Source organism: Onychomys torridus, chromosome 2, assembly GCF_903995425.1.
Source record: "Onychomys torridus chromosome 2, mOncTor1.1, whole genome shotgun sequence".
In the NCBI taxonomy this organism is placed as follows: Eukaryota; Metazoa; Chordata; class Mammalia; order Rodentia; family Cricetidae; genus Onychomys; species Onychomys torridus.
The window spans coordinates 145,790,298-145,813,562 of NC_050444.1; the positions used below are offsets into that span (position 1 = coordinate 145,790,298).

Below are 23,265 nucleotides of genomic sequence, written 5' to 3' on the forward strand. Positions count from 1 at the left end.
ATGAATGATCGAGAGAAGAGAGAAAGAGGGAGGAGAGAAGGAGGGAGAGAGGGAGCCCATGGCCAGCCAAGCATCCATCAGCAAGCTAGACATGGAAGCAGCAGAAAAAATAGAACATACAGAATGAATGAAAGGTAAAAAGCCCTGAGGCAAAACACAGATGAATAGAAACAGGTTAAATTAAGTTATAAGAGCTAGTGGGATGAACATAAGACAAAACATTCATAACCAATAGTAAATCTCCATATAATGATTTGGCACCCCATCTTGGATGGGGTTTTACCTTCATTACAGCGGCTGCACTTTAAACTACTAGCTGCCCAGCTGCTCAGGCCACAGCCTGGGGGGAAATTCTGTTCCCCCACACAAGGGCTCTGTTGCTGCCCTTTAAGGTGGCTTTAACTGAGTCTCTATTGTTCTAATCAAACTTGAGATTTAAAGGCTGGAGTCAAATCCTGGGAGCTTAGAGGATTAAGAGTAGCAACTGACTGACTTCCTTTTTTTTTTTTTTTGGTTTTTTCGAGACGGGGTTTCTCTGTAGCTTTGGAGCCTGTTCTGGACTAGCTCTGTAGACCAGGCTGGCCTTGAACTCAGAGATCCGCCTGCCTCTGCCTCCTGAGTGCTGGGATTACAGGCGTGCGCCACCATCGCCCGGCATGACTAACTTTCTTTACCTAAGTTCCAGAAGCCTCTCTCCTTCCACACTGTCTCAACTAAAAAACACAAGTGCCAGGTGGTGGTGCTATACACCTTTAATCCCAACACTTGCGAGGCAGAGGCAGGCAGATCTCTGAGTTCAAGGCCAGCCTGGTCTACAAAGTGAGTTCCAGGACAGCCAAGGCTACAGAAAAAAACCGTTTCAGAAAAAAAACAACCAACCAACCAACCAACCAACCCCATGGCACTCCTCCCTCCTACAGCCTATCAACGAGTTAACCCTGCCTCTGAGCTCAGATTGATATTAACACAAATGCAGCATAAACAAATGACCAAACACGTCTTTGCCCAGTTATATATTCCACAGCTCTCTCCCCTACCCCACCTCCACTCACTCCTCCTCAGGTTGAAACATACTAACCTGCAGGGAAGACTCTTTAAGAGGCTAAACAACTCCAAACAGCCTCAGAAAGTTTCTGAAACTGACCAGATTTCTAGGCCCCTCCCTGTCAGAGTAAACAATAAAACTTGAGAGACCCTCTCAGACTGAGAAACTGCCCTGTAAGGGGAAGACTCAAGGTTGCAGACTCCGAGTACAGACCTGCTGTCTTTAGGCAGAAACAGCCGAGCTGCTTGGATTTAGACCAGGGCCACCTGGAAAGGACACTGTTCAACCTTTTAAGCTGCAGGTCCCCAGCTTTTGGGAGCTGTCAGCCAGGCTGGCTAGTGTGGACTACTATTTCTGCTCCGTAACTAACCCCAATAGAAAATCATTGGTTCACCAAGTTGGATTTTGGTGGTATTCATAATTTAGTCTATTCTTGGCTCCCTACTTTGAGTAGGCACATATGTATATAGCATCTTCCCAGGAAATGTCTTACCACAGAGCATCCAAGGTAAGTTTTAAGCAAACACACGAGCTGTAGAAATTGCAGGCAGCCCAGCATATGAGGCTGGACAATGGTGGTGCACATCTTTAATCCCAGCACCCAGGAGACAGAGGCAGGCGGATCTCTGTGAGTTCCAGGCCACTCTTGTCTACAAACTGAGTTTCAGGACAGCCACAGCTGTTACATAAAAGGAATTTGGGCCAGGTGTGGTGGTTGCACTACTTTAATCCAAAAACGCTGGAAGCAGAGGCAGATAGATCTTTGTGAGTTCAAGGCTAGCCTGTTTTACATAGTAACAGACCAGACAGGAATACACAGTAAGATCTTGCCAAAATCTAAACAAAAAACCTTGGTTTGGGATTTAAAAATTCCATCCCAAAGCCAGGCCTGTAATCTCAGCACTCAGGAGGGTAAGGCAGGAGGTTCATTAGGTCAGCCTGAGCTACACTGAGAGCCCATTAAAAAAAAAAAAATCCACCCCATCTCTTGTGCATTACGATCATGAAGAAACCGCAGTGGTTCCAAGCACCTCTTGTCCTTTCCAGAGTTTGGAGCAGCTGTGTTGGCCACAGCCCTGACAACAGGCTCCCACATGTTTACCCTGCCCCCTTAATGCCTGGCATCCTTTAAAGATGACACCACCACAACTCCAGGGAACTGCATAAAACAAAGCGCCCATTTTTATAAAACTCTAAATTTATTCAAAGTGTTAAAAGATCTCACTCTCCCCTCCAAAATATTTTCTTTTTTTTTTTGTTTTTTGGAACTTAGGACAGAACCCAGGGTCTTGCGCTTGTAAGGCAAGCGCTTTACCACTGAGCTAAATCCCCAGCCCCCCAAAATATTTTATAATTAAAACTATTTTCTCAGCCACTGTTACTTCCTTCTTTTAGGACCAGCCTCTGCCTCTCCAAGCCCTTTCCTCCACCCACCCTTACCCAATACCCTGCCTTGACTGCCCAGCAGAGCCCAGCATGGCTTCCCAGTCCTCAGTGGCAGAAAGGCCCAGGATGATGCCCAGGAGATAGTGTGGTGCTTTGTGCTTTGGGGAGAGCTAGTTGGATTTTTTCCAGTGGGTCATTGTTTTCCCCCATGGACACCTGTTTAGAGCCAACTATTTGGCTTAGGGTCACCCACAGCCTTGTACAGCTTTTGCATAGCTCTCCCCAGGCATGGGTCCATGACAACTGGATCTGATGACTACACCATCTGTCTCCTTGTAAACTAATGTTAGGAACAGAAAAAGTGGCACATGGGAAGGGAGGCTTGATAGAATCCCCAACTTTTCAAAGTGTAGGCACCAAAACCCCAGGGCAGGAAGTTTTGGGTTTTGTAGGCAAGAGCCAGGGCCTGCTTGGACCACAGGAGGCAGGGCAGTCAAGGGAAAGGTCTAACGACCGAGTCTAAGGTAAGCAAAGCTCCTTCTGAGACGCCTTCCTATCCCCCCTCATCTTGCAAGTCCCAGGATGACCAGAAGACGAGGACGAAACAGAAGAAAAGGATTCTGCTGGGGGATGGAAAGGAGATGATAGCTGCTCGGGATGGGGAAGGGCCTTCTGCAATCGGTAGCTGGCTGTTTTTCTGTTCTTGGAAGCTGGTCGGGGGCCAGAAGCCAGGCCCACAAAGACTTCATCAGCTCTGTTCCTTGTCCTTGACTAATAAGACTGTGTGCTGGCCCCCGCTGGACACAGTTAAGACCACTCGGTTCTCTAGCTGTTTGCCAGTCATTTCCACAGGGCTCCAGGCATCTTCATCCTGCCCTGTGCCCAGCTGGTAGTTGGTGCCCATGCCCCAGGCAAAAACACGACCTAGAAGGGACAGGAAAAGAGGCAGCTGTCTTTGGAGCCCTCAGGCCTGCCTACCCATACCAGGAGACACCTGGGACATGGGGGTCAATTTTGGCCTTGACCAATTCCTATTGGTCTGGCAAGGTCCCAGCCCAGGAGTTCAAGGGAGTTTGGAAGAGCTGGGGAGATTGTGTTCTCCACTGTATTCTTCCTACTCCAGGGTACAACACATAGCATTTGGGGGTTGGGGAGGGGCTGCATCCTAAATCCCTGTTCTTGGAACCGGCCACCTTTCAGACTATTTAGGATGCTCCTTGGTTTGATATACCACCCTCTGGTGGCTTTTTATTCTTTTTTTTTTTTTTTTAAAGATAAGGTCTCACTATGTAGCCCCGGCTAGCCTTAAACTCAGAGATGTGCTTGCCTCTGCTCCTGAGTACTGGAACTAAAAGTGTGTGCCACCTGGTCTGTCCTCTGTTTTCACAAAGGACACTGTCTCCATGCTGCAGTGCAAACCCCACGTCGTGAGGACATCCTCTCAGGTAAGCACAAACACCTCTCCAGCCTCAGTTCTCCAGGACCCCTGGCTGTGCACCTCTTTCTCAGGCTTTGGCCGCTATGTGTCCACATCCTCTTCTGCTGGACTAGCCAGGACCCACATGGCAGCTCACAACCGACAGTAACTTCAGTCCCAGGGGATCTTATGCCCTCTCCTGGCCTCTGCAGGCACCAAGCACATACACAGTATATACACATACATGCAGACAATACAACATAAACATAAAAAAAGTATTCTTGTGTTGTAGGATATATGTACACTGTGTATGAAGGTATATTGCTGTGATTAGTGTAATAAAAAGCTGAACAGCCAATACCTAGGCAGGAGGTATAGGTGGGATCTCCAGGGAGAGAAAGGAAGAGGAGGAGGAATCTATAGGCCAAGCTTTCATAATTAATAAGAAGTCTCTGTGTCATTATTTGGGAGCTGACAGGACAGAAAAAGACTCGGTTATATTCTTGAGGCCAGCATGACGGCACATGTTTGTGATTCCAACACTCAGAAGGCAGAGGCAGGGGAGGTGGATCTCTGTGAGGTCCAGGCCTGCCTGGTCTACATGGTAAGACCCCTGTCTCAAAAACAAAACAAAACATCAGACAAAAAACCCCAGGGCTCTGAAAGTCAATGGCAAAACAGTGTCATCTCCAATACAACCTAAAAAATGTGCTGGGAATCATGCTCCCCAGGCTCCAGTAATACCAAGTCCGAGGAGACCACTTACCATCCTTGGACACAGCATACCCCACAGAGGCCCCACAGGCCACTGAGGAGACGACGGGCAGCCGGGAAATGAGGGTGGGTATGCTCTTCTCCTCAGCACCCTCACCAAGGCCCAGCCGCCCATACTCGGCCCTGCCCAGGCTGTATGCTTTTCCTGTGGGATAAGGAGAGGTGAGTATCAGCAGGGGCAGAGCCTAAGTAAAAGAGTCTGTATACCAAGTGAACCCCCATGTCCTTGAGGGTCAGCTCTACTCTGAGGTGGTGAAGTCTCAGAGCCTGGGGGTGGGAGCTAGAAGACGCTCTATACAACTCCCCAGGGCATTCAGGACAACCTCACAAATGCAATCTATGTACGGCCCAAACCATAATTCTAGGGACCTGGCTCTATCAAGGACTACTGTCTCCTATGCAGAAGGACTTGGGTGTCCTACCTTCTGAATCCATGCAGATTGTATGGTGCTGGCCACCAGAGAAGCCCACCCAGGACTTGGTGGAATTCTTGAAGGATGTCAAGTTCTGAGGAATGAAGCAAGATCCAGTGCCTGGAGTTCCTGTTGTCAAGAGTAAGGTGTTTCAAGAGCCTCCATTCTCACTGCCATCCCCAGAAAGGCCATCCCCACCCATCCCCAGAAATGCCACTTTACACCATCGCTCTGAGGGGTCAGGTACCACACAAAGCAAAAACAAAGATTGAAAGCTTGATTGGAATCATGTCCATCGAGTCAAACGTGATGCTAGGATCAGTGCTCACCAAGCTGGTGATAGTTGGAGAGGCCAAAGCCATATACATGGCCCTCACGGGAGATGGCAAAAGTGAAATAGGCCCCACAGAAGGCGTCCTGGAACCGCACACGGCCGCGACTGCCCCTGGACTTCAGAAGCACACTCTTGGGGACGAGGAGTCGCTCTGTAAGTAAAGAGGGGCCGGGTCAGCGGCAGACACAGGGCATTCCCCCACAAAAGGAGCCAGGTCAGTGACAGACACAGGGCATTTTCCTCACAAGAGGGGCCGGGTCAGCGACAGACATAGGGCATTTCCCCACAAAAGTTCCTCAAGGAGGCTAAGCAGAGCCATCCTTATTACAGAAGAGGTAACTTAGGCCAGTGGCACTCAAACGCTGCTCCAATTTTTAACAGTCAAGAGAAGAAGAGCTTAAGGGGAACTTGAGTGCCAGGCATTTTCTGATTAAGTCATTTCTCTCTTCACAGTCACCAAGATGGGTGGGTGGGGCCGTTAGAGATAAGGAGTCAGCCTCCAAAGTCTGAGGGGGTCTCTATCTCTTTTTTTTTTTTTTTTTGTATGTGGAGCTGAGGACCGAACCCAGGGCCTTGCGCTTGTTAGGCAAGCGCTCTACCACTGAGCTAAATCCCCAGCCCAGGTCTCATTATTTATTGGCTGGCCTAGAACTATGTATACCAGGCTGGCCTAAAACTCAGAGACTCACGTTCCTCTACTTCCTGAGTGCTAGGATTGAAGGTATCTGCCATCATGCCCAGCTTAAAGCCTGAGGGTTTTTTGTTTGTTTGTTTGTTTTCCGAGTTAGGGTTTCTGTGTAGCCCTGGCTCTCCTGGAACTTGCTCTGTAGTCCAGGCTGGCCTCAAACTCAGAGGTCTGTGTACCTCTGCTTCTCAAGTGCTGGGATTAAAGGTGTGAGCCACCACCGGCCAGTCTGAGTTCCTAATGAACACTACAAGTGCATTGGATATACACCTCAACAAATCCCTCCTGCCTTTTACTTTGGCCAGGGAATAGCTTACGAAATCATCCCACTGGAGGTACCAAAGCCACTTACCAAGGCCCCGACGGCCACCACGGTTGGCAAATAACTCAGGCACACGGCCCAGCTGACCCTGCTCCCCACAACCCAAGGTGTAGAGGTCTCCATCAGTCGTCAGCATCACCAAGTGGTCGTTCCCTGAAGATGAGAGGAAGGCAGGAGATGAAGGGCTTATCTGGAAGACCCAAGGCTGAGCTGTCATAGCTCCTGTCCACAGTGTGCCTACCACTCACCTGAGGCCACCTTCACCACAGGCATGTCCAGCTGCACTTGAACGGGCACCATGCTTTTCTTCATGGGCTCCAACAACCCGATCACACCATTATTGTCCTAGAAAGGAGAGGCAGACACTCAAGCAGTCAGTCCCGCTGCTCTGTAACAGCCAAGCCCAGCTTGCTGGGACCATGACAGTTGCCTGGTGAAGGGCAGTGCGTGGTAGCAGATATGGACAGTGCTACAGGCAGGGCCCTGGCCACATAGGGACATATGAAGAATGACAACATGCAGAGTCTGGGAACTGTGTCAAATAAAGTAAGCCAGGGTAAAGATGTGAGTGGAGGTAAACTAGGCTCAAAGTCAATTCAATGATGAAGCAACATGGCAAGAAAACAGAGGTGCAATACATTGTTCTGAGCATTTCTGTGTTAAAAGTTATCCATAAAAATGTTTACAACAAACCAGGCGGTGGTGGCGCATGCCTTTAGTCCCAGCACTCGGGGGCAGGCAGATCTCTGTGAGTTCAAGTCCAGCCTGGGCTACAGAGTGAGTTCTAGGTCAGCCAGGACTACACAGAGAAACCCTGTCTCAAAGAAAAAGAGAGAGAAAGGAAGGAAGGAAGGAAGGAAGGAAGGAAGGAAGGAAGGAAGGAAGAAAGAAAAAAGGTTACAATAGTATAGGGCATGCTAACAAACTCCTTAATCCTAGCACTACCGTATGTAAAATAAGATCTCTGAGTTTGAGGTCAGTCTCGTTTACATAGTGAGTTCCAAACCAGTCAGGGATACACATCAAGACCCTGCCTCAAAAATAAATGAATGAATGAATGAATGAATGAATGAATGAATGAATGAATAAATAAATAAATAAATGAGAGCCTGGCATGATGGCATACAGTTTTAATGCTAGAGGCAGGAGGATCTCTATGAGTTCAAGGCCAGCCTGGTCTACAAAGCAAGCTCCAGGACAGCCAGAACTACATAGAGATGCTGCCTCAAAAAATAACTAAGTAAGCCATGTGGTGGTGCGCACGCTTTTAATCCCAGCACTTGGGAGGCAGAGGCAGGTGGATCTCTCTGAGTTCTAAGCCCGCCTAGACTACAGAGTTAGTTCCAGGAAAGGCGAAAAGCTACATAGAGAAACCCTGTCTTGAAAAACAAAAAAACAAAAGTAAATAATTGAATAATTGTTTTTACAACAGCCTTAATAAGGAAATACTCATGAGATTCCATTTTGTTTTTAAATTTACTTTTAATGTGTATGGGTGTTTTCCAAGCATATATGTCTATGCACCATGTGTACCTGGTGCCCAAAAGGGCTAGAAGGCACTGGACCTCCTGGAACCTGAGTTATAGACAACTATGAGTTGCTATGTGGGTGTCGGAAATTGAACTCAAGTACATAGTCTTAACCACCAAGGCATCTTTCCAGCCACAATACTGAAACTACATTTTCTGTGCTGGATTGTAGCTCCCTTGACACTGGGCTAGCCTAGCATACACAAAGTCCTGGGCTTGATCCCTGACACTGCACAAGAATGGGAGCTCTAATTCCAGAACCCAGGAGATGGGGGCAGGAGGATCAGAAGTTCAAAGTCATCCTCAGCTACATAGTCAGTATGGGGCTAACCTGAGATACATGAGACCTTGCTTGTCTTAGGAAAAAGAACCCACAAAACAAACAAACAAACAAACAAACAAACCCAAAGACTACACTCCCCTGCCTTAGAACAACCAAGTGGTACTCTCCATCCCCATAAATCTTTCTCTCAAAGCCTCTAGAACAGGGTTGAGAATGAGAAAGGGGTGAAAAGACACAGCAGCTTCCAAGATCAGCGGCAGCTCATAGACATCCTTGACCTACCCCTTCCCAAATACAAACATGTCATCACATTCAAGCAAATAGCCAGTGGTGTGGATAGTCCCAGATAAGATACCAAGGATTTAAATCTGGGCCCCACCTACGTATGTGGCCTTTACCTTCCATTCACACCAGTAAGCAAGCATAATGGGGACAGGAAAGTGGCTCATTTGGATATCTTGAGTTATTTTTGTCTGCCAGCCCCCCACACCTTTCCAGACCCAGTCTTACCCGGAAAGAGCCCCAGAGGAAGACACGGCCATCTTCAGTAAGGGCTGCTGTGTGACTGTCCCCTGCTGACACTTGTACCACCTTCTCTTGCAGTTCCACTTTCCCAGGGACCATCTCTGAGCCCTCGACCGATGTGTCCCTTCCCAGGGCTCCCTCATCATTGCAGCCGAAGGAGTAGACCTGTGCCCAGGTTGTCCCATTAGCAGAGAGTCTAGTTCTGTGACCTACTCATTTAGGCCACTCCTTGTCACACACCCTTGCACCCAGGCCCCATCCAACCTGTCCCAACCCTGTGACCTACCTGACCACTTCTGCTCAGACACACAGTATGCATGCCCCCAGCCTCAGCCTGCACAACATCTTGTAGAAGGGGCACCAAGGCCGGCTTCTTCCTCTCCAGCACACTCTCGCCCAGCCCCAGCTGGCCCACGTCGCCCTGGCCCAGTGTCAGCACCAAACCTGGCTCTGTGTTGTGGGACCTGTGTGAGACTGAAGGGTGGAGAAGACAGTCCCTGAGTGTGCAGGAGGAGGGCAGCACATGGGCTCTGGGATCGTGATGACCTGGGGTTCAAGCCCTTGCTCTGCCAACAGGCTATAGATAAGACCTCTGTGGGTCTAACTGTCCTCATCTGTGAACAGAGGATGACAAGGGTTATCTGTCTCAGGGGGTTTCGTGAGGATTGAAACCCAAGCACGTTACTGACATGAGGTGAAAGAACAAACAGGAGACACTGCACAGTGAGATGGATGTCGGTGGGCAGGGAGGGTACAAGATAGTTTCCCATGAGCCCATGTCACAGATTTGGATCCATAGTGCCAACCTTTTACTGACTGCTTACTCTACCAACACTAGCTGGCTCTGCAGACCTCCCAAATTTAGAAGACCCTGTTGCCAGGCCTGGTGGTGTAAGCTTTTAATCCCATCCCTTGGAGGCAGAGGCAGGCAGATCTCTGGGAGTTCACGGCCAACCTGTGTAACATATCGAGTTCCAGGATAGCCAGGGCTATTCTATCTCAAACAAACATCAAAAATAGAAGACACTGTTTTACAGGACACGGAACAGAGCCTCCCATAGGGTCAAACACCTGCCGGGGCTCATAGAGCTAATTAGCAGAGTTTGCACTGGACTCAGGGAGACTTCCTGGGTTACAGCATTTCCGGCCTCCATCTCAATGTCCCCACCCACCCACCCCCAGACTGTGATACAGGAGGAAAACAGAGCACCCCTTCGGCCAGCATGGGCAGCACACTGACAGCTTCAGAGGAACAGGAAGGTACAGTAAGAACCCACAGATGCATTTGCAGAGAGGTGTGGGCCAACCAGTAGATAGTGCAAAGCCTTGTGGCAGCCAATGGAACCCTGCCACAGCCCTCCAGTCAATGGCATCCAGTCCCTTCCCCAGGGGTGTGGCCTCAGCTGCCAGGGCCACTGCGGCTGCACAGAGGCTGCACCAGGCAGGCAGCCATCTGGTTGGGTTTTCTGGTCAGTTGGGTTTGGCCCACAGGCACCTTGGCAGGAGCGGGCGGCAGGACCGCGGTTACGAGCGTCTGCAAAAGACAGACACTGTCTGAGCGTGCGGCTACACTCCTCCCTCCCATGCTAGGGGTCAATTTCTCTTGTCTTCGCCATACTCTCGGGTTGTAGGAGAGAGAAAAATTACAGGACAAGTCCCTCAAATGAAGCTGGGACATTTCATCTAACCCCCAACAACTCAGACAGGCTGATGGAGTTCTCTCCATTCTATCAAGGGAAACTCAACCTCAGCCAGATTAAGTGACATGCCTGTGGTTACACACGACAAAGTGGGAGAGCTAGGACCTGAACCCACCTCTGAAGCCCAGTAGCTCCAAGAGCCTCAGGCTTTCAAGCTGTCAGGTCAGAGCAAGTGGACCTAAGCCAAGGACTTTCCCCATTATCAGAGGGTGGAGTCAAAGTACTTTAGACAGACCAAACCATAATGTATTTGCCTGGGGCCAAGTCCTAGCATCTTGGGGTCTTTTCTTTTTCTAACTGCACTGCTGAGTGCTCTCTGATCGCCTCAGCCTAGGCCTCTCTTCTGACTGCTACAGGGTTGGACTAGGTGAGATGTAAGAGAACCTCCACTGAGCAGGGGTCCCGGACATCTAAGACCCTCAGAGCCAGGGAGGAAGGAGCATGGGCCCAGAGAGCTCACTGTTGGTTCTGAGACCACTCAGAACCAGGAAGGGATCAAGGCCAGCTTACCTTTCACCTTCTTGCTTTTGGGGATGGCATCTTCGGGGGGTGATCTTCTCTTAGCTATGCGCTTGGGTGGCATCTTCCTGTCCTGAAACACCCAGCCAAATACTACACATCAGAATCATAAACAACTTCCTGTGCAGTATTTTCAAAAACCCTAAAAAGTGCCAGGTGGTGGTGGCCTACACCTTTAATCCCGGTACTAGGGAGGCAGAGGCAGCCAGCCTGGTCTACAGAGTGAGTTCCAGGACAACCAGGACTATTTCACAGAGAAACCTTGTCTCAAAAAATCAAAACAAAACAAAAAAACCCTAAAAAGTAAGAGAAGTCACCCAGCAGTTAACACCTGTCAGCACGTATCCCAGAACTGTGTGATAACTGTGTAGGTAATGACCGGGCTCACAAATATTCTCTACTGCTGTTCACTGGAGGGGAAGTAAGCAAACCACTGGATTAGCAGCAGTGGACTAAAGACTGGGGATACACCTCAGCCTGGTGAGAATCTGCCTAAGGTTCAAGTCTGATCCTGGTTCAAATCGCAGCACTGCATCAACTGGGCCTGGTGGCTCATACCTGTACTCCAGCACTGGGGTATGGAGTCAGGAAGAGTAGACTGGACACTCATGTAGAATATACATGATGGAATGGTATGAAGCCATCAAAAACAACATTTTTTAGAGATAAATTATTGAATGGAAAGATGTTCCTTGTGATAAAGAAGAGCAGACAGAAGCCAGGCATGGTGCCTACTCCTGACCCCAGCACTGTAGCACCCCAAATTCCAGGCCAGACACACACACACAGAGCAAAAACAAGTGGTACATGCTGGTAATCCCAGCACTCAGGAGGCAGGGGCCAGCAGATCCCTGGTCTACACAGTAAATTCCAGGCCAGCTAGGGCTACACAGGGAGACCTCATCTCCAAACAAAGCAAAACAACAAACCACAGAACACAAAACCCACACCCCTAACCCAAGCTAAGCAGCCTGAGAGCTGCCAGCTGCAGTTTATTATTAACTATTATTATTCTGAGACAGGGTCCAGTGCAGCTTAGGACGGCCTTGAGCTCCTCCCCTTCCTACCTACACCTGAGCTGAATTTACAGGCATGTGCTTCCACAAGTGAGTGGCTGACATGCAGGGTAGATGAATTGACTGCGCACTGCTGGGGTGTAGCTCATTTGGCAGAGTGCTCCTTTAGTGTTTCTGAAGCTCTGAGTTTCACCCATAACAGGAAAAAAACGTTTCAATTAAAATAAGCTGGGCTGGGTGCACACCTTTAGTCCTAGCACCCAGGAAGCAGAGGCAAGCAGGTCTGAGTCCCAGGTCGGTGTGGTCTTCATAGTGAGTTCTAGGGCAGCCAGACAGAAAAAACCCTTTTTTGAAAACCAAAATAAATAGATAAAAGTAAAGCTGGGGGTTGGGGATTTAGCTCAGTGGTAGAACTGGGTTCGGTCCTCAGCTCTGGGAAAAAAGAAAGAAAGAAAGAAAGAGAGAGAGAGAGAGAGAGAGAGAGAAAGAAAGAAAGAAAGAAAGAAAGAAAGAAAGAAAGAAAGAAAGAAAGAAAAAAAGAAAGAAAGAAAGAAAATTAAACCTGGAATGGGCGGTGGTAGCACAATGCCTTTAATCCCAGCACTTGGGAGGCAGAGGCAGGTGGATCTCTGTGATTTCAAGGCCAACCTGGTCTACAGAGCGAGTTCCAGGACAGGCTCCAAAGCTACACGGAGAAACCCAGTCTAACAAACAAAGAAGCTGGGAGTGGTAGGTCTTTAATCCCAGCACTCAGCAGGCAGAGGCAGGCAGACTAGTCAGCCTGGTCTATCTACATAGTGAGCTCCAGAACAGGCAGTGTTAAAAAAGCTCCAGAACAGGCAGTGTTATCTAGAGAGACTCAGTTTTACTCAGTGGTGGGGTGCTGAGGTGGTGTTTAGTCTTCCCCAGGTAATTCTGAGACACAAACCTACCAGAATCTAAGCAAGCTCACCAAGCTTCACCTGATAGGAAAGAAACCTGCCCAAGGCAGCAGTGGAAGTGGAAGGATCTGGTCAGCACCAGCCTGCTTCTGTAAGGAAGGTCCAAAAGCCTCAGGCTTCCCAGGGGTCCACTCAGAAGGTATGGACACAAGGCTAGACTGACTCAGAGGGAGGAGACCAGAAGGCATGTTAAACAGGCCCAGTCTCGTCATGGGGTGGCCATTCTGAACTTGGCACAATTTCCATTCTCCCAACAAGGGAGAATGGAAAGCCCTCTCCTCACACTGCAAATGACTGCTCTTTGGGGTGGAGCCGAGATGCAAAGCCAGAGGTGCCTGACCTGCTTCCTGTACTCATGGAACTTACCTTCTAGTAGTAGCCCTTGTTCCTCTCTTCCCACCCAACCCATCGTTCCCTCCCAAAGAAACCAGAAAATGACTCATGAATCTTTGCTGTGCAAAAAAGTTTTCACTTTTCAAAACAAGCTGAAGTCAGGCATGGTGGCAAATGCCTGTAACCCTAGCATTTGTGAGGTAAAGGTCATCCTCAGCCACACAACCAGACTGAGGACAGCCAAGGCTACACGAGACCCTGTCTCAAAAACCAAACCAAGAGGCTTCGAAGACACAGTCAGTAAAGTGATTGTTGTGCAGGCATGTGGACCCGAGTTCGGAACCCCAACACTCACAAAATGCTAGGCATAGCACACTCCTACAATCCTGATGCAGGGAAGTCAGGGTGGGGTGGGTATACAGACCCCTGAAGCTCACTGGCTAGCCCGTGTACCCTGATGGATGAACTCTAGTTTCAGTGACATCAAGAAGAACACAATCAAGTTAGAAAGCCTGTCGTCAAACCTCTGGCCCACGAGCACACGCGGTCCTCATGCCCATTCACATAAACACGTGCACACCACACACAACACACTCAACCCAGGCTACATAGCAAGACCCTGTCTCACCATCACCACCCAAAAATGTCAGCTAAAGGCACACTCTGACCCGGGGTAGGAATTTAAGATGGCCTGAGCAAGTGTCTCAGGATCCCTGATAAGTTTGGCCAAACTCAAGCAGCAGAAAGCAGAGCCAAGGGCGAGAGGGGAGGGCAGCTGGAACCTGCCTGGGTGGGCTGGTGCTCGATCTTAACAGGTCTTGAGTCCACTGCTGAGGGGAGAGGTCCTGAGGTACCCCCATTCTCAATGTGCACTTGGCAGTATGCACCAACCCAGAGCAACGCAGGTGAGGGCAGCAACTTCTATGACATGCTGAGTTGGGTGTGCTGGGCAGAGGCAGGATTTCTGATGTCCACAAGTTCAAGCCAGCCTGATCAACACACCTGTACCAACAAATAAGCCAGGGCAAGAGAGGCGGCTCAGCACTGGCTGCTCTTCTAGAGGACCCAGGTTTGGTTCCCAGCTGCTCACAACCACAGTAACTCTAGTCCCAGGAGATCCAATGCCCTCTTCTGGCCTCCTTGGGCCACTGCATGCATGTGGTATACACACACACACACACACACACACACACACACACACACACAGGCAAATCACTCATGCACATAAAGAACAAAACCAAGACCACCTGTCTTCTGTTAACACATCTGCATTCCCACATTCACTCCACAGGACCCATCTTCAAGTTTAAAGACTGGAAGAGTGAGCAAGACTCAGAAGTGAAAGCAGTCACCTTCCATTAATAAGCACCTACAGTGTAGGACCCTCTAAGAGCTCAGACCTGTCCTCACGGCAGGGACAGGTGTGCAGGCCATTCACGGCTGAGGTGAAGCCCCAGGGGACAACCCCCAGCAGAGCTGGGGCTGCTCCAAGCCTGTCTCCTCACCTGCTAAAGTCAAATGGGTGGACAATCTACCAGGAGCAGGGTGTTCTCCTGGGACCTCACCACAATCCCATTTCTGGAGTATCTGGCAACCCAGGCAGCAGTTCCTTCCCGCGCCTACACTCAGATTAGGGGCTAGACTCAGGAGCTGAAGAATGTCTTCGCGGGTCAGGCTACCAGGAGAGAAGGGATGCCTGTGCAGGCTGCCCCTGTGTGCTGCTAGGAACTGAGCTAGCACACTTCACACCAGCACCCAGGTCCTCACCCAGGTCCACTGAGTATGTGGTATTGCCTGGGACTACCTGTTCATTTTTTCCCTAGAGAGGAGCCATAGCTTCTAGCAGGTGCTTTGGAACACGTTACCTTCATTTTATAGGTATGGACCAGACTCCTTCCTGTTCTTCGTTGTCTCTGCAACCCGAATCTGGTGAATCACGTCTAACTCATCTTCCCAAGCTTCACTAGGATGCCCTGGGGTGAGGCAGCCTTCTTTCTCTACGTCCTCCACGCCCACTCCAACCCTTCTCAGAAGCGCCACGTAACCACTGATGTCTGTGACCCCCAACACTTCTAGGGGGTTGCAAGTGCTGTGCCCCATGTCTGGGTTAACCTGACCCCGTCATCCAAAACATACTACAACCTCACCACCCAAAGTCGGCCTCTACCATTCTACCAAAACCCTATCGGGTCACCTCACCTGGAAAACTATCCCCGCCCGGCTAAGGCTTCCGCGTTGGAGTCCCCAGAGCGTTTCACACCCTCAGCTTCTGCCAGGGCACACGTGGTCGGAGGACATAATTTCTGATGAACCAAAGACTCGGCAGCGACAACGCTCGAGTCCCACGGGCATACTCTGCTGATCCCAGGAGCCCCTAACTGTGGAACCACGCAAGTCTCGCTAGGGAGCCCCGGCGCTCCGCAACGGGCATGGAGGCCTGCCAGGGTCACCATTGTTCCCCACGGGCTCCGGAGCGGAACCGTCGGGCAGTAACCGACCGGGTGACACAGGGTCGATGGGGGTTAAGGGCAGGAGACCGTGGGCGGCCGCTGCCGCTCCCTCGCTGCCGGCGGCCGCCCGCGCGTCCCCGGCCGTTCGAATCTCCCGCCGCCCGGCGGGGCGCGCGCCCGGAGCGCGGCGGCTCGGGGGCTGCGCGGCCCGTGCGCGGGCGAGGCGGGGCCCACGCGGGCCGAAGCTCGCGCGCCCCCAGCGCCGCCCGCTTCACGTGCAGCCCGCCCCGCGCGACCCCACGCGGATGGCGACCTCGGCCCGACGCGGCCCCGCGTACCGCCCAGCTTCCCGTCCCCCGGGCTCCCCGCGACCCGGAGCGCGACCTTACCTCGGTGCGGGGCGGCCACAAGCAACTCTGGCGCGCGGCGGCCAGCGGCGAACTGCCCGGAGCATGCGCTCTGCGGGCCTCCGGCCGCGACCCGGGCCAGAAAGGAAAACAAAGAGCCGGGCGGCCCCTGGCGGCCAGCGCAGGAAGTGCGACCGGGAGTTCCCAGGTTGTACCCACTACAGTACTTCTTTATTTGGGAGATCTCAAAACGGAGAGACTTCCATAATCCTGGCTTGTTTGGGAAAACCTAGGGCGTGAGGTCTGTACGGAGCAAAACAAGGCTGATAGTTCTTGTCCTTAAAGTGCCCATTGCAGAGGGCTGAAAAAACCCAAGCGCTCTACCACTGAGCTAAATCCCCAACCCCTTTTTGTCTTTCGAGGCAGGGTTTCTCCGCGTAGCCCTGGCTGTCCTGGATCCACTCTGTAGACCAGGCTGGCCTACGAACTCAGAGATCCACCTGCCTCTGCCTCCCAAGTGCTGGGATTAAAGGCGTGCGCCACCACTGCCAAACTAGGAATGACTTTCTAGTTTAAGTCTACCTGGGAAAAGCATTTAGGAGGGGTAACATTTGCTTATTTATTACATATGTCTGTGTATCATGTGTTTATCATGCCTGCAAAGGCCAGAAAGAAGACTTGCCGGATGCCCTAGAATTGAAGGTTGTGACCTCTGGTGTAGGTCCAAGGTTAAGCTCTCTTAGTCACTGAGCCATCTCTCCAGCTCCAGAGCCCTCTTCTGCAGTCTGCCCGCACTACACTCACATGCACAAACACACACAGAGACATAATTAAAAATAAATGTTCTGGGGGCTGGAGAGACTGGCTGCTCTTCTAAAAGTCCTGAGTTCAATTCCCAGTACCTACATGGTGGCTTATAACCATCTATAATGGGATCTGGTGCCCTCTTCTGGCCTGCAGGCATACACACAAGCAGAACACCCGCTACATAATAACTTTGGGTAAAGTAGAACCAAGGAGAGGTAAGAGGCCTGGGTTAGGGGCACTGCCTATGCATATATAAAGTTCCAGAGGCTGAGGCAGGAGGGATAGTAGATTCAAGGCCAGGGGGACGCACAGTGCGATTCTCAGAAAGAAAAAAATCAGTAAGTGGGGAGAGGGACACTTTGGATGCAGCTCAGTCAAATATTTGTTGAGTGTTTTTCCTCCCTAAGCGTGAGGTTCAAGGTTCACCTACACGATGGTGAAAGGAAGGAGGGAGGACATAAGGTGGGGAACTATTGAAGTAAAAATGCCCTCTCGCCCCAGCATCTGGGGAAGAGCCATCTCGTGACCAGAACGTATCCGAATACTCAGTGTGAGGCCAAACCAGGGCCCAGCTGCCGATCCTGCAAAACCCAACAACTTGGAAGTGTTGGTGAGATTGCCCTACTAATCTGCTCAGCTGAGATCCATTCGGGAGAGGATTCAGAACCCTACAGTCTGCAGTCTGAGGAACATGCCCTCTCACCAACATCCTCACACAAGCGGCCCTGTAGGACTGAATGTGTATGGCCTTCCTGTCTGAGGGCAGTCACCTCTACAAACAGTATTTTCTGTGTTTCATGTTAATTCTGACTCCAAAAGTCATCCTAAATGGACATTTCTGGTGTGTTTCCAATTTCTTTCTTTACATTTGTTTGAGACAGGGTCTTATTTTCACTATGGATACCAAGCTGCCTGCCTGTAGATGTAACCATCTTGTTAAATAAGAAACACAGAGCCAATTGCAGAGTTAAAAGCCATGAGGTCAGAGCAATAGCTGAGAGCCTTACCCTTCACTGCTTCTGCTCTTTCCTCTCCACAGACCTACTTCTTGTGTACTTTTATATAGACTTTCTGTTCTGCCTTCTCATTGGTTGTAAACCCAGCCACATGACCTTCTCGTCACTGCCTGTCTGTACAGACCTCCAGGTCTTCTATGGTTGGTATTGAGATTAAAGGCCCGTGTCTCCATGTTGGCTGTATCCTTCAACACACAGAGATCCTACCAAGCTCTGCCTACCAAGTGCTGGGATTAAAGGCGTGCACCACCACCACCCAGCTTCTGCTATGGCTTGCTCTGACCCCAAGGCAACTTTATTAATATACAAATAAAATCACATTTCACTACAAATAAAATATCACTATACCTGCCTCTGCCTCACTAGAGCTGGGAATAAAGGTGTGCACCATCATACCCAGTTAAGAGCAAGGTCAGCACCTAAAAAGGCCAGTCCCTTGATTGTCTGTCAGCAAAAGTGAGGCTCACAGCTGTGGGGGGGCAGAGGGGCTCAACTACCTTTGTACACTCACCTGACACCAGTTTACATTTTTTTTTGTGTGTGTGTGTGTGTGCATGTTCACGCCAGCGTACTTGTGGAGGTCAGAGGACATCTTTCAGGAGTAAGTTCTCTTTCCAATATGTGGGTCCCTGAGAGCAAAGTCAAGTCTTCAGACTTGGCAGCAAACACCTTTACCAAGTGAGCATCTCTGAACGATGATTTCCAATTGCGTTTCCCCTATTATGTTGTGCCAGCCCCAAAAGTCCCCTAATTTTCTCTTACCTTTTCAGGTCTACCTCTGCCTCCATCATGACCTCCTCTCTTGGATGATAAACTGTGAAGTTTCTCCAAGCTTCACCCTGGAAATTCTGATCTCTCTGCTTTCTCCAAGATCTTAATCATTCACATGGCTTAATATAATTACAGAAAAATGATCATCACTTATCTTACCTTATAAAAACCATTTATTGTTTTGGGAAAGACTCATGTACCCAGACTGTCTACAAACTCCTCATCCCCCTGCTTCAGACTTCTGGGCTAGGATTATAGGGGGTGTGCCACCAAGCCCCTGCCCCTCAAACCCATTTATTTATTTTTAAAATGTATTTATTGGCAGGGTGTTGGTGGCACATGCCTTTAATCCCAGCACTCAGAAGACAGAGGCAGGCGGATCTCTGAGTTTGTAGGACAGCCTGGTTTACAATGTGAGATCAAGGAAAGGCACCAAAGCTACGTAGAGAAACCCTGTCTCAAAAACACCAAAAAGAAAAAAAAAATTTATTTACGCATTTTATGTATGTGAGCTTTATCTGCAGGTATGCCTGCAGGCCAGAAGAGGGCATCTGATCCCATTATAGATGGTTATGAGCTACCATGTGGTTGCTGGGAATTGAACTCAGGACTTCTAGAAGAGCAGCCAGTGCTCTTACAGCTGAGCTGTCTCTCCAGCCCCCAGACCATTTATTTTTAATTTTATCTGTGTGTCTCTGCACGTGTTAAGAGCATTGGCTGCCCTTCCAGAGGACCCAGCACTACCCACATGGCAACTCTAGTTCCAGGGGATCTGACATCCTCACAGACATACATTAAGGGAAACCACCAATAATACATTTTAAAAAATGATTTCTTCTGGAGACTTTAAAAATTAAAATGAGCCAGGTGGTGGTGGCACACGACTGTAATACCAGTACTTGGGAGGCAGAGGCAGGCAGATCTCTGTGAGTTCAAGGCCAGCCTGGTCTATAGAGGAGATCCAGGACAAGCTCCAAAGCTAGGAAAACCCTGTCTTGAAAAACAAGATCAAACAAACAAACGAATGAACGTATCTTGGAAAAAAAGAGGGGGGGACCAAAGTGGGAGTTGGAACCAGATTTCTATTCAGGATTAAGCTATCCTATTTCAATGTTGGAACTTGAACCCAGGACCTCTCGAATGCCATGCAAGTTCTTTTTGAACTAATCCCTAGCCCTTAGGCATACTTTTAATACATGTGTCAAATCCCATGATTGTGTTCATGATGGTGCCCAGGATGTAAAATCTGGTCATCGCCGAGCAGTGGTGGTGCACGCCTGTAATCCCAGCACTCAGGAGGCAGAGGCAGGCAGATCTGTGAGTTTGAGGCCAGCCTGGGCTACAGAGTGAGTTCCAGGAAAGGCGCAAAGCTACACAGGGAAACCCTGTCTCGAAGGAAAAAACAAAAAAAATCTGGTCATCATGGCTGACTGCATGTGCTCTATCTAACCTCTGAACTATTTTCTTAAGCCCCATTTTTCTTTATAAGAATAGTCTACATAAACAGGGTGGCCTGGAATTCAAGAATGCAACAATGGGATAGTTTTGCTCTTAGCTCAATGAAGCAACCTACATCTTCACCCAAACCCAGCATTTTTCAGGACAGGGTCTTGCTATGAATTCCCAGCAAGATCTTTTTTTAAACTGACACATTGTTTCTTACGGTGTAGCCCTGGATGGCCTTAAACTCTAAGGCTGAGCTATATTCCCAGCACTGTACAATTAAATAGTAAACAGTAACCTATTACTTACATAGTACATATAACAGTACTCAACTTATGAGCTGAGCATCATTGGTAGGTATCAACCACCAGAACTGGGGCAGGAAATCATGCACATTTAAAGCAGATTGAGACATTTCTGTAGCAGCATAGTACATAGTTTCTGCTGTACCTGGAAGCCTGTCCAGAACTCCTTGTGGGAAAACTGAGGGCAGTTTCACTAAGCCTCAAGGTACAAGTGTTCTTTATCCTCAGTACCAGGTATTATATTGACCTCCCAATATTGGCTTTCACTGTAGAGACCTGGCCCCCATACCTGTGGTTCTGCTATCACACTAAGGCATGCAACCTTTTAGACAAGGCCAGTCACCTCAGTTACATGCAAACTTAATGCCAGCACTCCCACCACTGAAGTTACAGCACCACTGATCCAAACACCCGTCTCTCCCCCACCTCCAGAAACAGCCAACAAGGCAATGTACCAGCATCTTCAAGGCCTACCTTCTATTCCACCATCATTCAGGGTCTTGACTTTCCCAAGGTAAGGATAGCCAGCACAGGAAGTCATCAAGACTTCACTTCCCATTATGACCTAGCTACCATCTCCACCACATCACAAGGCCAGTCATGGCTAAGTTGAACCCTCAACACACTGCTCACTTACTGGACCAGACTTATTAAAATAGTTATCACCAGAGCCAGGAATTCATTCTCAACCCTTGGGTGCATGAAATCCTCTCAGGGTTCATGACCAAATAGACACCATCTGCACTCTTCTGGACGCATGTACTGACATTAAACCAAGAAAGAAACAGAGTCAAAATTTCTCCTTTAATTCACATAAATATTAACATTAGTTTCATCAGGCATATCATATTTACAGGAATAGAAATTAAATTCTGTAACCCAGTCTGGTCTTGAATTCAGTGTGATCTTACAGTCATTATAGGCATGAACTAGTGCCATTTGTGTTTTATATGGCCCTGGGGAAATATCCTAGGAAATTACTTTCACACACACTACATGGACCTCAAAAGGGGGCACAAATAAAGTTCCTTAAACCTAAACATCAATAAGGTCTCTTGAACATATACAATATACATTGACCAGACTAAGAAATGCTTGCCTATTACTGACAGTTCTGGGTTGAACCCATAAAAACAGACAAAACTTTGCCAGACTACATATAGTTACAAGACTCCAAAGTCAAGCATCAAGTTAACCTTCAGCAGGTAGCTGTGCAGGTCCTCTTCTTTCCTGAACAAAAATAAGCACAAAGATTAGACTCCCAAAAATGTCACATTGAAACACTTAGCACCCCAGACTTTTGTTTCCTGCATGGTTTGTCTCCTCAGTCATTGTCCACAGGACTCTGAGAAGTCGTAGGAATATGCAGGCGCAGACTCGAGGCCCAGCTTCATCTCCAACGTTGTGGAAAGGGACTGTACATCACCGGGGCAGAGCCCTATGCTCCCCTACGCCACTAGGACAGAGCCCGGGGAGAGTGACCTCCCGGGGTATCCACGTTGGAATGCCCGGCTAGTAGCAATTTTTTTTTTTTTGTCAGCTCCAACCAATACTCAAGCCTTCAAATCATACTTGTCTGAGGCCCACAAGAATTTAAAGCCACCCACTAAAAATAATGTACAGATAGTGGTTAATATGCAAGTTCCAAAATGGAACAAAGATTATGGGACAGGCACTAGTGTTCAGAGTAAACTCACCTCAACCATAAGAGTTACTTGTAATCACTGGTCAGTTCTGCAAAAGAAAGCATTTTTTTCAGTAAGTAAAATTCTCAAGCAACTTTAGAAACAAACACGTCAGACTCACTCCCAGACTTCGAGATTTAAGACTGTTTCCTGCATGGTTTGTCTCCTCAGTCATCGTCCACAGGACTCTGAGAAGTCGTAGGAATATGCAGGCGCAGACTCGAGGCCCAGCTTCATCTCCAACGTTGTGGAAAGGGACTGTACATCACCGGGGCAGAGCCCTATGCTCCCCTACGCCACTAGGACAGAGCCCGGGGAGAGTGACCTCCCGAGGTATCCACGTTGGATAGACACAGTAAAGACTTTCTTTTACCAAAGGGCCTCAACTGAATATCTTTTCCTGACACTCCAGCTGGAGAAGCCCCCGATTCCCGAGTGCTGGCACTACAGTCTTGCAACTGAGACATCATGACCACCCTCGGCCTTCTTTGATGCAACTCGCTTCCCCACCAAACTGTCAAGTCATCGGCATGAATCGTGGAATAATTGTAGTGAAGTAACACCAAAATAAAAATATGCAGAAATTCGACTAACACGCGGGGAAGGGTAATAATGCAAAGCTTGGAAAGAAGGCGCAATTATTTCAAGTTAAAACCCTATCCACAATGGCCGCTAACTACTGTAGTCACGTGGCGGAGGAACTAGGGAAGAAAGCTTTTCTGTCTTTTTTTTTTTTGAGACGGGGTTTCTCTGTGCAGCCCTGGCTGCTGGCTGTCCCGGCACTCACTCTGTAGACCAGGCTGGCCTCGAACTCAGAGATCCACCTGCCTCTGCCTCCCGAGTGCTGGGATTAAAGGCGCGAGCCCCACCGCCCGGCTGAAAGCTTTTCTTCAGCAGCGGTAACAGTAAGGAAGAGCGCTTGGAGACACTCTAGTGAAGAGTTTGCCTGGAAAAATGCCTGTAAGGCCGGATCGGCTGGGAGGGAGCACGTGTCCGCCGGGAAGCCACGCTCCGCGACCGCACCCCGGCCTCCCAGCGGGGCCTGCCCAGCCGCAGCCCTTCCACTCAAAGCCTGCGCCGAACCCGGTCAGCAACCCACAGCAGCAGAGGACCGCGGGTAGACAACTCACCAAGCACGAACCACAGCTCGGGGGACACAGCTTAAGAGACTGGGACGCGCCGACGCCGCCATATTTATAGCTCCTGGAACGCCCGGAAG

General features: G+C 49.4%; 1 protein-coding gene, 1 long non-coding RNA gene and 2 other non-coding genes across 6 annotated transcripts; all 4 read right to left on the reverse strand.

Annotated features, from left to right (window-relative positions):
* Nucleotides 1–2,366: 2,366 nt before the first annotated feature.
* On the reverse strand, nucleotides 2,367–16,118 carry Rcc1 (regulator of chromosome condensation 1). Of its 3 annotated transcripts, XR_004944175.1 has the most exons (12): nucleotides 16,062–16,118; nucleotides 10,924–11,005; nucleotides 10,209–10,247; nucleotides 9,000–9,187; nucleotides 8,699–8,878; nucleotides 6,625–6,721; nucleotides 6,407–6,529; nucleotides 5,365–5,520; nucleotides 5,045–5,164; nucleotides 4,615–4,767; nucleotides 3,930–4,054; nucleotides 3,303–3,355 (listed from the first exon to the last, which is right to left on the reverse strand). XR_004944175.1 is itself a non-coding variant. In XM_036177259.1 (11 exons), exons 2-11 carry the CDS (start codon nucleotides 10,994–10,996, stop codon nucleotides 3,180–3,182), a joined length of 1,305 nt encoding a protein of 434 aa, XP_036033152.1. In that variant the 5' UTR covers nucleotides 10,997–11,005; nucleotides 16,062–16,118; the 3' UTR covers nucleotides 2,367–3,179. The 3 variants fall into 3 exon arrangements, 2 of the variants coding, with proteins under 2 accessions (XP_036033152.1, XP_036033153.1); XM_036177259.1 differs by lacking the exon at nucleotides 3,930–4,054 and having other exon boundaries at nucleotides 2,367–3,355; XM_036177260.1 differs by lacking the exons at nucleotides 3,930–4,054; nucleotides 10,209–10,247 and having other exon boundaries at nucleotides 2,367–3,355.
* A 5,028-nt stretch (nucleotides 16,119–21,146) lies between these two features.
* On the reverse strand, nucleotides 21,147–23,265 carry LOC118578310. Its single transcript, XR_004944247.1, has 3 exons — nucleotides 23,177–23,265; nucleotides 22,059–22,095; nucleotides 21,147–21,591 (listed from the first exon to the last, which is right to left on the reverse strand). It is a non-coding gene; the product is annotated as an uncharacterized LOC118578310 (long non-coding RNA).
* On the reverse strand, nucleotides 21,660–21,864 carry LOC118578989. Its single transcript, XR_004944364.1, has one exon. It is a non-coding gene; the product is annotated as a small nucleolar RNA SNORA73 family (small nucleolar RNA).
* On the reverse strand, nucleotides 22,188–22,392 carry LOC118578991. The gene has a single exon (XR_004944366.1). It is a non-coding gene; the product is annotated as a small nucleolar RNA SNORA73 family (small nucleolar RNA).